Source organism: Semicossyphus pulcher, unplaced genomic scaffold (genome assembly GCF_022749685.1).
Source record: "Semicossyphus pulcher isolate SPU_LCO1_2020_fin unplaced genomic scaffold, fSemPul1.0.p SCAF_7, whole genome shotgun sequence".
Taxonomy (NCBI): domain Eukaryota; kingdom Metazoa; phylum Chordata; class Actinopteri; order Labriformes; family Labridae; genus Semicossyphus; species Semicossyphus pulcher.
In genome coordinates this window covers 14,927,950-14,943,639 of record NW_027211748.1, presented here as the reverse complement: position 1 = coordinate 14,943,639, position 15,690 = coordinate 14,927,950, and the positions used below count along the sequence as shown (strand labels likewise).

At 40.8% G+C, this 15,690-nt stretch overlaps 1 protein-coding gene across 1 annotated transcript; it reads right to left on the bottom strand.

The window, feature by feature from the left end:
• Nucleotides 1-1,623: 1,623 nt before the first annotated feature.
• On the bottom strand, nucleotides 1,624-4,571 carry myl13 (myosin, light chain 13). Its single transcript, XM_069684538.1, has 5 exons — nucleotides 4,381-4,571; nucleotides 2,899-2,926; nucleotides 2,404-2,553; nucleotides 2,084-2,257; nucleotides 1,624-1,994 (listed from the first exon to the last, which is right to left on the bottom strand). Exons 1-5 carry the CDS (start codon nucleotides 4,480-4,482, stop codon nucleotides 1,888-1,890), a joined length of 561 nt encoding a protein of 186 aa, XP_069540639.1. The 5' UTR covers nucleotides 4,483-4,571; the 3' UTR covers nucleotides 1,624-1,887.
• Nucleotides 4,572-15,690: the final 11,119 nt, after the last annotated feature.

Genomic DNA, 15,690 nt, shown 5'->3' with positions numbered 1-15,690 from the left:
GGTGACATGTCGGGTGAGTATGCTGGCCATGCAAGAACTGGGATGTTTTCAGCTTCCAGGAATTGTGTACAGATCCATGCAACATGGGGCCGTGCATAATCATGCTGCAACATGAGGTGATGGTGATGATGATCGTGGATGAATGGCACAACAATGGGCCTCAGGATCTCGTCATGGTATCTCAGTGCGATTCACAACGTTGACAGCAGCAAATCGCTCACCCACACGACACCATACACGCTGTCTGCCATCTGTCCTGTACAGTGAAAACCGGGATTCATCCGTGAACACCTCTCCAGACGTCATCGAATGTGAGCATTTGCCCACTCAAGTGGGTTACGACGACGAACTGCAGTCAGGTCGAGACCCCGATGAGGACGACGAGCATGCAGATGAGCTTCCCTGAGACGGTTTCTGACAGTTTGTGCAGAAATTCTTTGGTTATGCAAACCGATTGTTGCAGCAGCTGTCTGGGTGGCTGGTCTCACACGATCTTGGAGGTGAAGATGCTGGATGTGGAGGTCCTTGGTTGGTGTGGTTACACGTGGTCTGCGGTTGTGAGGCCGGTTGGATGTACTGCCAAATTCTCTGAAACGCCTTTGGAGACGGCTTATGGTAGAGAAATGAACATTCAATTCACGGGCAACAGCTCTGGTAGACATTCCTGCAGTCAGCATGCCAATTGCACGTTCCCTCAAAACTTGTGACATCTGTGGCATTGTGCTGTGTAATAAAACTGCACATTTTAGAGTGGCCTTTTATTGTGGCCAGCCTAAGGCACACCTGTGCAATAATTATGCTGTCTAATTAGCATCTTGATATGCCACACCTGTGAGGTGGATGCATTATCTTGGAAAAGGAGAGGTGCTCACTAACAGATTTAGACAAATTTGTGAACAATATTTGAGAGAAATAAGCGTTTTGTGTACATAGAAAAAGTCTCAGATCTTTGAGTTTGAGCAAAAACAAAAGTGTTGCGTTAATATTTTTTTTCAGTGTATATATATATACATATATATATATATATATATATAATGTTTTAAATGTTAACTGTGGGTGGCATATTTGGTTGACATACTACACTTTTGTTTTATTATTAATTTTGCATAAGGCAATATAGAGTTTTTATCATAAAATATATATGTGTATTTTATGTACCATAGTTTCTTTAATACACCTCATTGGAACTTCAATCTCAACTTTTTACTTTTTTTAAACCAGATTTATAGTTGTGTCTGAAATAATCAAAAAAGGATGGATTTCTTCCAACGTTTTCCTCTTTGATTTGACTTTTAATTAGCCCTGTGCTTTGCCATTTATTTTGCTCATTTTTTGTTTTTCCAGTTAAATCCAGTGTTGTCTGTTGTATTGTATATCTGGTGGACACGTTTCTGCACACTATCAGCACATGTCCTAGCACCAATGCCTGTCAAAGATCCAGGATGGAAAAGCTGTTCCTCTAATTAACATAATCCTGACAATGTGATGCTATTCAGCTTCTTCTAGTGACAGAAAGTGAGTAAAATTCTCTCTCTAATAAGTTGAGCTGCAAACTAACTCCTGTTTGGATACCGACTATAAACCACAGCTAAGGAGCGGTGATTTAAATAAAAGAGAACATCATTAAAATGGTTTTATTTATTAACCATGATCTACAACATGAGCAGGGACGATGTCCGACGTGTGCACAGCATCAGCACATGCGTTCTTAGTAAACAGAGTGAGATATTGATGAGTTATGGATCAATATAGGACGCATGGAAATGAGAAATATACAAGATGAGATTAACAGAAACATCTGCTGAGAACGAGAAACAAACTCATTACTGGCTCATTGATTTCATGATGCAGAGTGATGGAGCACCAGAATGACAATCAGGACCCTTTTTAAGAAGCCATAATGTATTTTACAAAAGCCTCATAATTAATGCATCCGTTAGCATCCTCTTGGTTTTGCATGAGCTGCTCCACCTCGTCTTCCCTCATCTTCTCACCTGAGGAGAGAAGAAGTCAGGAGAAGTGTCAGCTCAATCCTGATCAAGACAGCTTTATCAAATCCGCTTTGTAAGACTGTTTAACTCACCCAGCGTTGCCAGAACATGCCTGAGCTCAGCTCCCATCACCGTGCCGTTACCCTCCTTGTCAAAAACCCTCAGACCCTCCACAAAGTCCTCAAATGTTCCGCGGTCTTTGGCTTTGCAGATGTGTTGGTGAATGGGCAGGAACTGGTCAAAGTCAAGCATCTTGGTCTGCATTTCTGAGGAAAATTAAGGAACCAAAAAAGAAGCTGATTTAAACCTCTCTCTTTATTCAACAGATGCTGCCTTTGATTCAAACAAAGCAGCCTGTGCAAGAAGACAGCAGGTGGATAATCAAGCTTATTGATCGTGCAAACAAACCCACCTTCAGGTTTGGGCTTTCCAAGGACGTACATGATCTCTATGTTGGTGGGATTCTGGCCCAAAGCTCTGATCAGGTCACCACACTGGGCGTAAGTGATTTTCATCTCGCTGGCAGGTGTTCTGTCAAACAGCTGGAAAGCATCTTTGAAGTCTGGGAACAGAAACTTTATATTTAGGTCACGTGATTCAAGGTTGCATGCGGGATATTTGAGAAAAGGCCTTGAAGACACAGCGATAAAGTAGAATAACACCCCACCAAAACAGACTGAACCCTGAGGTGCTCCGCTCTATTTGATTGACAGGTGCCTTCATCTCCTCTGAAAGGGATCAACTTAGATGGATGTGTTTGCTCTATTAAGATATCATATCACTAAACCCCTGTATCATCAGCTGTTGCAACATTTCTCACACACTAATGGGCAGCACGATCACACAAACCATTCATTCTCTCTATAAATAGATGCAACACACATGACAACTGTATCAACAACCTTACCCTCAATCTGCTCGGGGGTGAATTCAAGCTGAAACGAGACACAGCAACAAGGGGAATTAGATTCTGCTGATCATTAAGGAATTAGTCCAGTTCACAAGGCAAGTTAATGAGACTGAAGGTAAAATCTTTGCTTGCGTCTTCGTCAGATCGGGTTACAGTCAGCATCTGTTCATTGTTTATCAGTGACCTTGGGTGTCACACGCCCTTCTTTCAGTTTGCCTTTTGTCTGCTACTGTCCGATTCATCAGAGCTTATTTTTAGATGCAATATGTGGATAGGAATCTTTGGGACTATAAACACCACCAGGATGTTAAGTACAGTCTGAAAGTGGGTAGGACCTCTGACCTCACAAATGCACGAGTTAAAGATTAAGAAAAATTGATTTATTGACGCTTGCAGAGTGAAACAGGAAGTTGCTTTAATTTCTAAGAACTATTTTTCACTTATTTTACTTTGCAGTATTATTTTACAAGACAAACATTTTTTTCTTTTAATTTAAGACGTGCAGCTTGGTAATAATGTAGGGTTAAATCTGTTGTACAATATAGCACAGCATCTAAATGTTGTACACCTGCGAAAGGGATAAATGTTAAGCCAGCTATACTATATCCATATAACAGTTGTTTTATGCAATCTACTCACAAGCCAGTTTAATGTGTTATTCTAGTACGACATATATAAAACAATGTAAGAATATCCATGACAAATTTGATTATTAACGCCCAAAGTGTATTTTGGACTCTCCTCAGACACTACCCTCAGTTTCTGTCTGATGTCTGGGTATCCACAGACCCGCGCCCCTCCGTGAAGCTTTGTCAAAATATTATCCAAACACTTATCTAAGCATGTCTAAAGATGGATGGCGATGGATGTAATTATCTGTATTTTTCTTCCTCCCGACGTTTTCCACCCTTTTTTTTTTTGCCCGCAGAGGAATGGCCCGGGTGGTCTGCTATCCGGAGACATAATGAAAATCATATTTTGTGGCTTTAACCGCGCTCCATTGTAACATGGCAGGAAAACATTTCCCCGTCGAGAAGGGGCCCAGTCAGCAGAAGATCTTTCCATGATGTCTGCTGGTATCAGCTAGTTTGACTCTGAAGCTGAGGCCACAGCTTCTTTAACTGTGTTACACAGTTTGTTAAGCACATTTTTAGTTTAATAAAGAGTTTATTTCAAGCATGAACAAGCCATTTAAACTCATCCTGTTTTACTTGCACTGCCAGGGTTATGTCACATGGGGTCTCTGATGCTCTTTAAACAGCAGCTTGGTAAGTTACCACTGAACATTTTGAAGAAATCCCCTCAGGTAAAGTATAACTATAAAAACAATCTATTTGTCTTAAGAATAAAAAAGCTACAATGCTAACCAGGTTAACGCAAAAAAAAAAAATTGCTTTGTTTCAAAGATTAATTTCTCAATTTGCAGCAATTTACAGTTTCTCAGTTTAAGCCAATATTGCTGTTTTTGTTGTGTTTTACCGTCACTGTTGTAGGGTCAAAATCCGGGGTCTTAGGGCGCTCAGGCTCTGGGGGTTTCACAGGTGCAGCAGGTTTCGGCTCTTCCTTCTTCTTCGGAGCCATTTGAAGAAGCTTTCAGACGACAAAGGGGAGAACAAACACACAACAGAGAGGGATCCAGCACAGTGCGGGTAGAGGTGGCCCATTAGGGGTCACGTCCCTTTATCCCCTGTCCGCAGGTGTCATCTCCACCCACACAGTGCCAACAATAGTGGGAGGTCTATAAAAGGATATGCTTTTGTGCTTCTATTTAAGACAAAGGCTGTTGTGTGGGTGAACATCATCAAGATAGATGATGCAAAACGATATTGGCTGAATCCCAGGGCCTGGGACCGTCTGTTAATCAGGCTATTTGCATCCACACAAGTGTGACCCCAAGTAAGCTCCCTAATCCTGGACCGCTGACCTTGTTCAGTGAAGTGTGCTGGTTATTAGTGAGGAGGGGAGGAAGATTAGGAAGATTACTAATCAGATGAGGGGTAGATCTGTTTTAATTACATTGCCTCAGTGATATATGAAGACCGTATGTAGCCAGGTCAAGCCTTTATGAAGACCATTTATGTGGTCTGATTATTGGGATTTACACAGCATTAAACCTAAATCCACTCCAGAATAATAGTCACAGGATGTTGTTCCTGTCTGATCTCTGGTTGTCGAGTGTAGTTCCGATGTGAGAAAGGCTCTCTGAAAGCTGAGTGTCGCCAACGTGTAAGTCAAGAAAGTAATCCATGATGACACTAAGTGCAATTGTGAAGCTGCCCTTCACACTTGAATGAGGATGGAGTTAGTAGACAGAGTGGTGTCAAGGCTTATGTTGTTTTTTTGTTGCTGTTGTTATGAATTAAAGATCAGTTTGGTTAAATGCAAATAACTCAAATTAAATAGGAAAGGTGCAGCTTCCAAAGGTCCTGCTCATGAGTCATATTAATCATAGCCGATTTTAAGCTAGATATCAGAAATACTTCTTTAAAGGCCTTCTTATTAACTCTTTCTTTCCAGTGAAAATTGCTGCACTGCTTCCATAGTGTACGACAGAAACAATAAGGACATTATATAAAGGGACATGCTGCTCTGACACACTCCCAGCCTTTAAACCAAACAGTGTTTTTGTTTAGTTTAACTTTCACTTTTTGTTTTGTGAGTATTTGTGGGTGTTACCTTAATTAGTATCATGTCTCATCCCTTTTAAGTTTTGGATTTTAATTTATTTTTATGATCAGTTTCTATTTCCTGTTTTATTTTGTAATTTACCCCTCCCTCTCGTGTATACGACTTTACTTCCTGCCTCTGCGTGTTTTCCCGCCTTTTTGATCCTGTGCGCCACCCTGATTGTTTTCACCTGCTCCTTGATTAGGCTCACCTGCGCCTGTTTAGCCTCATCGTCACAGTGGATTTCGTCTTTGTCTTCCCCCGTTTCTGTGCCAGTTTGTTTTATTAGCCTACGTATTCTACCGTGGTTTTAGTGCTGATGTCTTCCTCCTGCTGTTCCAAGTATATTTTCTCCACCTTGTTGGTTTTTCTGTTAGAAATGTTATGCTAGGTAAGTCTTTAAATTTTGCCTTTTGTTTGTGTTAATTAAGTCTTAAAATCGGGTATTGGATCCTTTCTCCTTTATTATTCTAAATGTGAAGCTGTAAGCCTACTTAAAGATACTTAACATAGACCTTATTTTTTTTAAAGTCCTTATATAATAATGTTTTAGAAGAGTGGAAGAATAAACACAATACTGTTCTTTCATTGTATTTTGTTAAGACATTTGGAGGGTTTACTAGTGTGTTAAACTGGTATTAAGTTCCTAAATCCTTGTTTCCTAGGATGATGAGCTTAATGTCTGAAAAGCGCAGTTAGACAGCCTACAGTCCTGCGATACTAATAATTTACTGTATTTGTATAACTCGGTATAAGTCTAGTTAAAGGTGTAGTCTGTAGTTTTACGTTATTTTCCATCTTTCTTTTAAAATTTTGGGGTGTGTGAGTGAGGTGTAGAGTATAGTATGGAGGATGTTACCCGTTTCTCCAATGGGCCCTGGAAAACATCCGCCACCTGGTGGAGGCCAGGGAGATTGCTAAACTACTTCCTCAATCTAGGACGCCCGCCTCCGATGTCATGTCAGGTTTGAAATGTAGACTCCAGACCTGAAGACTTTTTAGACGATCCACCGGTATATTCTCGTTGTATTTCTGATTCTGTACCGCTCTGAGCCGTTGCCTGCAGTGATCAATGTCCTTGACTGAAAAAAAAAAATAACAGTATTTCACTCCAGCGTCTCTCACTGGGCTGTTCCTTTCAGAGGGAGGGGCACAATGCACGCTGGGTGTTGTAGGAATGTAGAATGGGCGAAACCACGAACTGTTTGTACAACTTCCACAGCTGTGGCACCGATTTCAAATATAATTGCTCCTATCGATTACAGAGAACACCAGCTTTGACTGACAGTTGCTTTTTCCAGAGGCCAACTGCTCCTTTAAGGTTTAAATATTACCCATCCATGAATAAATAAAAGTCAAAGATGTCATAAGTGGAAACAGTGTCTGACTTTGAACAACCGTTTACATTACAGTGATACAAATTCACCGTTTAGAGATCGATCTACTGTCTAATGGAGAGACTCAGTACTGACAGAGCTGCTCGGGGCTTGTATTTGTCCTGGGCTCTCACCCATGTCATGTGACAAAAGTGGCCGCCACTCAAGTCAACAGTGGCAAATGGTGACTTTTGGCAAATCAGCAAGTGCATCAAAAGCGCAGCCTACATCATAATGAGTTTGGTCTTTCAGTGCCACACCACATTCTCTCATGTCGATCCATTTGCCTGTAAACCTTTAAACCCAGCTTTTTCACAGGAAATGAATGAGTTTTGAGGTTTCCTGTTCATAATGAAAAGCAAAGACATTTAAGTCAATAGAATTATATTGAATGGGCTTTGAGTCCCCTTTGCTCTGCAACGACAAGTTGGGAGAGCACCAGCATTGTTCTAGTCTAAACCATAGACTGTATAAAAAGATGGGGGACATGACAGCTCCCCGAAAGTGAAGCCAAAACATCTCCAACGCCCCCTGCTGGCTGGCTGCAGTATAGGACATAAAGCCTGACTCCACCATGTTAACAGATTGGACATGAGTCTAATTATAAAATCAAAATACATGTCAAATACATTTTTCATTATAGTTGGTTCTCATCATACTGATTTACGTCTAAGTGTTTATTTTTTGAGACGTTTAGTTTTAATTAGTTATTTAATGCTATAAAAGGGAGTTTGACGCCATGATTGGCAGCTCTGTTGACAAATACGGCTCCTGCAGTGTTCTGTTTCAGATTAGCAGAGTGGAGGAGGAACGGCGAGAGGACACGTGGCTAACCCTACAGTCATTGAGGTTTCCATAACTGTGAATATCTGCTTCAGACCAACAGAAGACGGTGTTCTGCTGTTAAGCACGCCAACGTGCAGGATCTTGGCTCTTTTTCGGTAAGTTAAATGTGTGCTTTGGTAAGCGGTAGGGACGGAACATTAATACCGCGTCTCCACTCCCGGGAGTATGTTGGTTTCACTTTTGTACAACAAGAGAAGGTGGAAATACATCCAACATCTTTATATACGGCCATTGGTCTGAACTCAATGTCACTGAAGTGAAAATAAAATCAACATTCATCACGAGATACTATCAGACACAATATCAGCTTTGTACCAGTGTGGTAGCTTACATTATCGTGACCTGGCTGTCACGATTTGTAAAAATATGAATGGATTGTTGTGTGGTTGTTGCAGACAGAGAGAACCTTTGATATATCATTGCGAGCTGATTTCATTCAATGAAGCATGACAAGGCTCCACATTTTAATCTTATTCAACATCAAGAGAAACTCTAATATATTTAATATAAAAGTGCAGATAAATAATTAGGCTTGCGCTGCTTCTCTCTCTCTCTCACTCTATTCCATTACAGGCCAGGCGTCGGCCGTGGAATAGATGGGACATTGGAGCATAAACTAATCGCCGGATTAGTGCGTGCTGGAGAAATAAGTCATGGCTGCGGTTTGTCCCTCATTATTTTCAAACAGCACATGACTGAGGTTGTCAGTGTTTGGCTGAACTAACCTACATAGAGACACAGACGGAAACTGTGTATGTCAGTCCAAGTATAAATGCATCCAGCCCTGCCTCGCTCAGTGCCAACACCCTTTCAGATCCCACCAGGTGATTGCCATTGACAGGCTGCTGCAACAATTCACAACATGACCGACCACATGGAGGCAAGCTCTTGAGACATCCATGACCTGTGCGGTTTGCTATTTTGGATTTGGTCTGTTGTCCAGCTGGCATGTAGCTTGGAGAGGCTCCAATGTGTAAACAATGCCAATTGTTACTTGGAACCACGAGACGACCTTCAGCTTAGCCTCTGATGTACGCTGCTTTTAACAGTCTGGATGGAGACACAGCTGTTATATAAGTACTCTGAAAAGTGACGGGCAATTCAGAGGCCATTAATATACTACCACTGTTTTATTTCAAGAGGAAATCTACATCTGAAAGAGTCAAAAACCAGAAGATAAAATAATAATTCAAGTGTCACTGTTGTGTAGATCACTTCAGAGGCAATATGTCTCCTCCGGCTGTCAGTGCAGCAAGCATCGCCAAGTGTGAAATACAGTTAGAGAAGATGCAGAGAAGCCTGAGGAGGAGGTGGATGATGAAAATGAGAAACACATCGACTGGTAGTTAGCCCCCTGTCACGGCAACGTTATGACAAGAATGTTAATAAGTCCGCTCATAGTTTTGCCAAATCTTAATGTTGAGTATGAGTTTTGATTAATCTCCAATGCCTTCATTATTCCTGTGGGCATTATGCTGCAAGATCTTTGTGCTATTTCATCAGGGCTAACTAGTTTGTTTTTTTTGAAACGGCATATTTGTTCAATTGAATACTCTAAATCTTCAGTTGGAGGTTCTTAACATTTTATAATTTATGTTCAAGTATGGTTGTTTAAATACATCTTTAAAAATTCCCTTTTTCGCATTGTTTATTACAATGAGCTTGTCGGAACTCGTGTTTTGTGTTGATTCTGGCGGCGCCCTGTGGATAAAGACAGTATTCCTGGCTTGCATTTGAAATGTTTGGCCGTGAGACCCAACTACTTTTTAGCAACTTTTCTTTTTTTTAACAGTTGGTTGGAAGGTGGTGTTAAGGTTTTGTATACTTTTATGGCTGTGAGGTTGACTGTAATTTGATGACAATGACACTTTGTAAGCTTTGTTTTGGTACCTTTCATACACCAGAGGGGTACGAAGCAAGTTCAACACACCCAGGCTTTCTTTGGGTAAACTTGCTCAACAAAGCCTCAAGCCCCAGTTAGAAAGAACGGGTATCACAAAGGTGGTTATGAACTTTCTCTGTTAACCCAGGCTTTCTGCTTCAGGCTCGGTGCACACTCAGAAAAAAGTGTGTTTTACGCGTCACTCGACGCTTCTTCCGCACAAAAAGGAGCAATCATCTGCCATCTGCTTCAGTCAGGCGATGATGAAAATATAAAAGATTATTACAGTAAAAACCAACACTACTGCTTCAATGTTACGCAAAAGGAATGCTACAGGAATGTATTCTTTTGATATGGAAATAAATGTACCGGTAGCCAGTGTTTATTTTACCTCACGAAACGCTCTCGGTGCCTTCCGTGTATTTCTAATGTAACAACTACTCAAAGTACAACTGTAACACATGATTTCAATAGTATAGTCAGGAACTACAGTTAGGTCGGATACTTCCACTTAATGAAAAAAGCAAGGATATAACTTTACGATTTGTCCAAATAGAATTAATCTGTGATAAATACCAACAGATTTATTATCTCCATTTTTAGCTGCAAAACCAGCCGTGTAAAACGGACTCCAGTGTCCTCGTCGTTCTTTTACTGTATGGATGATAAGCTGGAATTTTACCCAAAGCAAACGGGTAAAAATTAGAAGAGGGAGACTGGAGGGGGGGTCATAATATATTAATCTCTAAGTGAATGCATAGGTTCTGTGAAGCAATGCATACAGTACATGCTACTGTACCTGCACGGCTTGGTTCTGTGTCTTTACATGCATAACTTTACGTTCCTGAAGTTTACATTTACACATAGCCTCAGCTGAGGATCTATATTACCCGCGGAGAACATCGTCAGGACATTATTAATGACAGGGCGGCGCTTTAGGGTCGATTTTAAGCCGAAACACTTCTAACCCTAACCCTGGTCCAGACCAGGTTATGTGATTTAGCCAAGAGCCAGCTTCGTGACACAGAAAACCCCGGGTTCAGGCTCAACAGACCCGGCTAAGCATCTTATGTCACTTCGTAGTACACCCCTCTGAATGGTCTACAGGTAACAACATATGGTTACGCCATTATAGTAATATGTTTGCTGAAGCCAAAGTTATCAAGATGACCTTCTGTTTTCATAATATGTCAACAGCAAACTATAGCTCAGTAGCAAGACCATCATAAAATGTTCCATTATCAGCCTGTTTAACTGTAATGTCCACTGTGACCTCTGGACTGTAGACAGCCATGCCTCACAATGTCTCATTAAAAAGACATGACAGATTGAAGTGTCTTGACGATTGGTTCTGAATCCTCCCTGAATACTTCAATTCTCTCTTTCTGATGAATGACCTTCCAAGGTTAACTTGTCTTCGCCCTGGCTCTTTCACTGTCCTCTTAGATTTTATTCAGCCATTCTCTGCTTCCTGCCTGTTTGCTAATCCTTGATTGTATGTGTGGATCCTCGACTGTGTTCATGTTTTCTTTAGCTAACATACTTCTCACTGAAAACTCATCCAATAACCTCCGTGCTGATGATCTGCTTTTTTGGATATGGAGGCATTCGGATTGAATTGATTGTTTTTTAATAACACAAAAAAAAAACCTCTCCATAGGTTTCTTAAGTTACAATCTGTAAGACCTTCATTTCCCTCTTTGGCGGCACCTTTAGTCATACGCAGTAAATGTAGGTGTGTTTTTGGACCGAGAGATCCATCATCACCGACTTGTCGTCCTTTTTCCTTCCTTTTTTTCTGTTGCATTTGATTTTTTTTTTTTGCAGCAGCAGTGTTTTTTCACTTGCTTACTTGTGTTGCACTTTTTGCCCACTGTAATACCGAGTTGCAACACTAGCAGAGAGCCGAAACCGCCCTGTTGCATTCGCTTTGCTCACCTTCTCTTTGGGACCAGCCCCCGATTGATGATGTAAAAAGCGTCGCTAATTGTAACTGAACTGCAGTATGAAGTGTTGTGCTCTTTAACTGCATTAACACATGAGCTCCCCTATGGCTCTGCATTAGCTCTCTGTGAGCTTTGGCCACACTGTTCCACTGTGATCATTTACCAGCAGTCAGGATACAGTGTCCAAGCCAACGCTAATACTAATAAGGTGGTTAATATACACCAGCTGGATTCCTGGTAGATGCTGTGACGTGTTCATTATCAAGTCCACAGGGCCGTCGGTGAAATGCGCAAGCATGTAATTACACTGTCCCTTTTCCAGCTAGGACCTCATGTGGTATCCAGTGTAGTGTGCATAGGTGAGACAGTGCCAATCTGAACAGGCTTCACTCCAACATACACGGTGTTGCCATGTTGCTTGGCAGAAACCCTGATTTAGTAAAGATAATATAAACATTGGTTTTTAGGGACTCGCAGCAGGATTTCCGTAAAAACATTTTAGCTTTAATAAACATTTTTGCTTTTCCTATTTATTTGTGCGTGTACCTGTGGCACATACAAATGACTTAAGTTTGAACTATTCTTCCGTTCACTGTTTTCTTAGTGGCCGAAAAGGTGGAAACAATCCAAGTGCTAGACAATGCAAAACATACAAAAGACGGGATTAAATGACGAGAGAGAAACAAAATAATCAGACCTAATCACAGCAGGGGAAAAGAGAGAAGAAAAAGTGTTAAGTTCACTTTAATGAAACATATCTAACATCAGCTTGTGTCCTCATTGTTCACAAGCATCAAGTCCATGCTTCAAAGATTAGTCTGAATTGTTATGAGGAAGAACAATGATTTGTTCAGGTGCAGGATGTCAGTCTGCAGGATTTAGTAAGAAGTTGTCAACATATGCACTTTCAAATGCCCACAGCTCAGCCAGCAGCTGGACCACAGCGCCCTCCTTTGGTCACAGGGGAACTAGCTGGACCTGAAAGAATTTTATTTTGTCCTCATTTTTCATCCTGGATATTTCACGTGATTATACACATAGCATCCAAATATCACCATGTCTGAGCCCTGTTCAGCAGCATCACTGATGCTTTCTGACATTTCCAAGATGACCTTGTTTAAGGATATTCTCACATTAGGATGATGACGTATGACATGCATTTCATTCTCCCCTGCTATCTGCTGCTATTTTCACTGTTACTTTCATGCAAGTTATTGATCTTCATGTGGACATTCGTCGTCTGCGTTTGACTCAGAAGAGCAGTGGACAGCCATGGACAACCTTGCTGCAAGGCGACAGTGTTTACCACCAAGTCTCTTTGACACACACCCTCGCTTGTCCTGAAGTCGCACACTGGGTTGTGATCTCTGCACAGTGCAGACGCAGCGTTACACTTCTAAACAAGCCTCTCGTTGCAGCTGTTCTCCACTGGCCCGCTGCTGCAGTTTGTTATTGATCAGAATAATGACCCACTCTGCTGTGTCCACATCATACTTTGTTTACCACACAGATTTCTGCGATGGTCACATGTTGCCTTTGGGGTTCGTAAGTGGCGCTACAACATATTCATATTAATGACAAGGGATATTCGCTGATGGAACACTGTGCAGACAGTGTCTCTCATTTCTTTACTTCATGTGATTAAAAGTCATACATACATCAACGCGTATAGTTAAAATGTATTCATATTTGTCTTATACTTATTACCATGGCTGATAATATAACTGAAGTCAGATTACTTTTTCCACTTACTTGCACCACCATTGAATTGTGTTTTTGTAATTCTTTTTTAAATCAAACAATATCTGTGATGGAATTCTCAAAAGTAAGTTTCATGTACAATGTAGTGTGGCATAAGTGGGGGAAACGAAAATAGAGAAACAAGTTGGCTCAACATGCTAACTTTTCTAATTTTCAAGCTTTGAGTCTAACACTAAATTTTTTATCATGTATGTTTTAAATGTAACTGCATATCCAAGCTATTCAACGTCTGCAGTTGATCTTTTGTCAACAGATGGCGGTAGTTGGGCTAATTTTTCTTTCAGGCTTTGAGACTGTTAAGCTAACTTAAGCTAATTTAAAATGTAGGTTAGCTTTAGCTGAAACAGAGACTGTTTTTATTACCCTGTTCCTGGTGTAAAAGTATCACAGCAGGTTAGTGAATTAGTTTAGTTGATGTTGGTAATGCTTAGGGAAAATGATTATATTAAAGTCAGTCGAGTCAGTAGTGAGATGTTTTTGGGTTGATTTGAGTTAGCAAAGATGCTAGCAAAGTAACAAAACAGAAGTCAGGTCATACCGCTGTGTGTAATTGTATACCCTTAAACAAATTCAGCTTCAACAGAAAAAAGCTACTTGGTCAATTTCACATAGGCTACCATTATCTTTACAAGTTGTCTCCCCAGATAATGACACAACATCACAGTGACTCGGTAAGTGGAACGGAAAAATGAGAAATCTAGTGTAGTATCTGACTTGAGATGTGAGTTGCTTACACAAGTGTCTTTGGAATGTGTTAAGTAGGCAGAAGTAAAACAATGGTGTATATATCCTGTTTTTAAAGATGTATCAGCGCTTTTCAACCTGAAGGACAAGGGGTCCCCGCCTAGTTTAAACAATAGGATGAGAGAAACACGCACTCACTTCCATCATATATAAGTGCATGTTGAACCGTGTTTCGGGGAGACACTATTTGGCTGAGGGTGATCTCCCAGGTATTCTAGAAGCCTGATTGATGCTGATTTTTTGTAATAAACCTATGCTTATACAAACAAGTCGGTGTCAACGGAAGTTCCTTTCTTCATCTGCGCATCATCGATGTCTGAGAAACAACACTAGTATTGAAAGTTCATTGACGCTAAAACAGTAGTTGACTAAACGTTCTCTATTTAGAAGCTGCTTTGAAGTTATATTTTCTTACTTTTAGGACTTCTAAAGTTGGAAACCTCCAAAATAGCAACTTACTGGACCGTGCAGACATTGTGTAAGTTGTGGCTAACGTGTGAACTTTCAGTCTGAACTTTTAAACCAGCTGAGATTTCTTGAACTTCATTGAACTTCAAATTCATGAGGATGTGTCATGTGTCTGAAAAACAGCTACTAAGTGGACCTTCAGATGAGACTGTTTGCACACAAATTAAACAGAACAATATAGTTGAGAAAATTGTTTTTCCTCTTGGACTTTCCCACCATAGTTGCACACTCCCCCACCTCTGTTTTTGTGTGTGGCTGTGTGTATTCTTTTCTACCACCAGTCATATTGCAAAACATATTGGTTACTGAGGAATCTGTTGATGCGGCTGGACATTGTTGACAGTCCAACATTACAACACGCTCTGCCCTAGACTTGGGTGTGCAGCTTCTGCATGATTTTGCATTTGTTTGAATTGTAATTATGAATTACAGAGCAATTTATTCAACGTTTGCAGTGAATCTTTTGTCAACAGATCGCCTGTTGGAGAGAAAATATTGCTACTGTCTATTCCAGATGACACGCCATGAATCAGAGACCTGTTGATATGAAAGCGTTTTTCATCGCCGTGTGCAGAGGTCAGTAAAAGTCACGCTGCCTTATCTTTCTGTGCCATATGTTTGCAGAGCGTGTCCTCGCTAACTATAGACATCAAGACGGGAGAATGACGTTGGCAGTCATAAAGCTTCCACATCAGCCGTGTGAGTGCGTAACGCATGTTCAGGATGTCGGGACTGAAGTTTCTCCTTTTGCTCTATTTCTGGGCTAAACCTTTGGGAGACCTGAGTGGGTGAGCTGTCAAGACAAGAGTCAATTCAGTGAGGATGAGCTGACCCCAGTGCGGCTGGAAATAGCTTCTTTAGGAGGATTGTTTGGAGACAAAGGAAGTTATTCCTTGGATTGTATACATGATGCTTTGTTTTCAAGTCACGACTACAGGAAGTGGGAATTATTAAAAATGAAGGAAAATTATTCCACTTGGAATCCCAAGTGGTTTTCCTCAGCTTGGTGTGTTATCATGGGAAATTTCGAATCATAATTCTCACTCATGAATTGCACTTTTCATGTCAAGCCTTCACATGCAAATAAGGATGTAAATGC

Excerpts from the sequence above, each read along its gene's own strand:
- myl13 (XM_069684538.1), bottom strand. The coding sequence starts at position 4,482 with ATGGCTCCGAAGAAGAAGGAAGAGCCGAAACCTGCTGCACCTGTGAAA. Across the intron at positions 2,927-4,380 it reads TTGACCCTACAACAGTGACG|CTTGAATTCACCCCCGAGCA; the intron begins GTAAAACACAAC and ends GTCTCGTTTCAG. Across the intron at positions 1,995-2,083 it reads GCATGTTCTGGCAACGCTGG|GTGAGAAGATGAGGGAAGAC; the intron begins GTGAGTTAAACA and ends TTCTCTCCTCAG.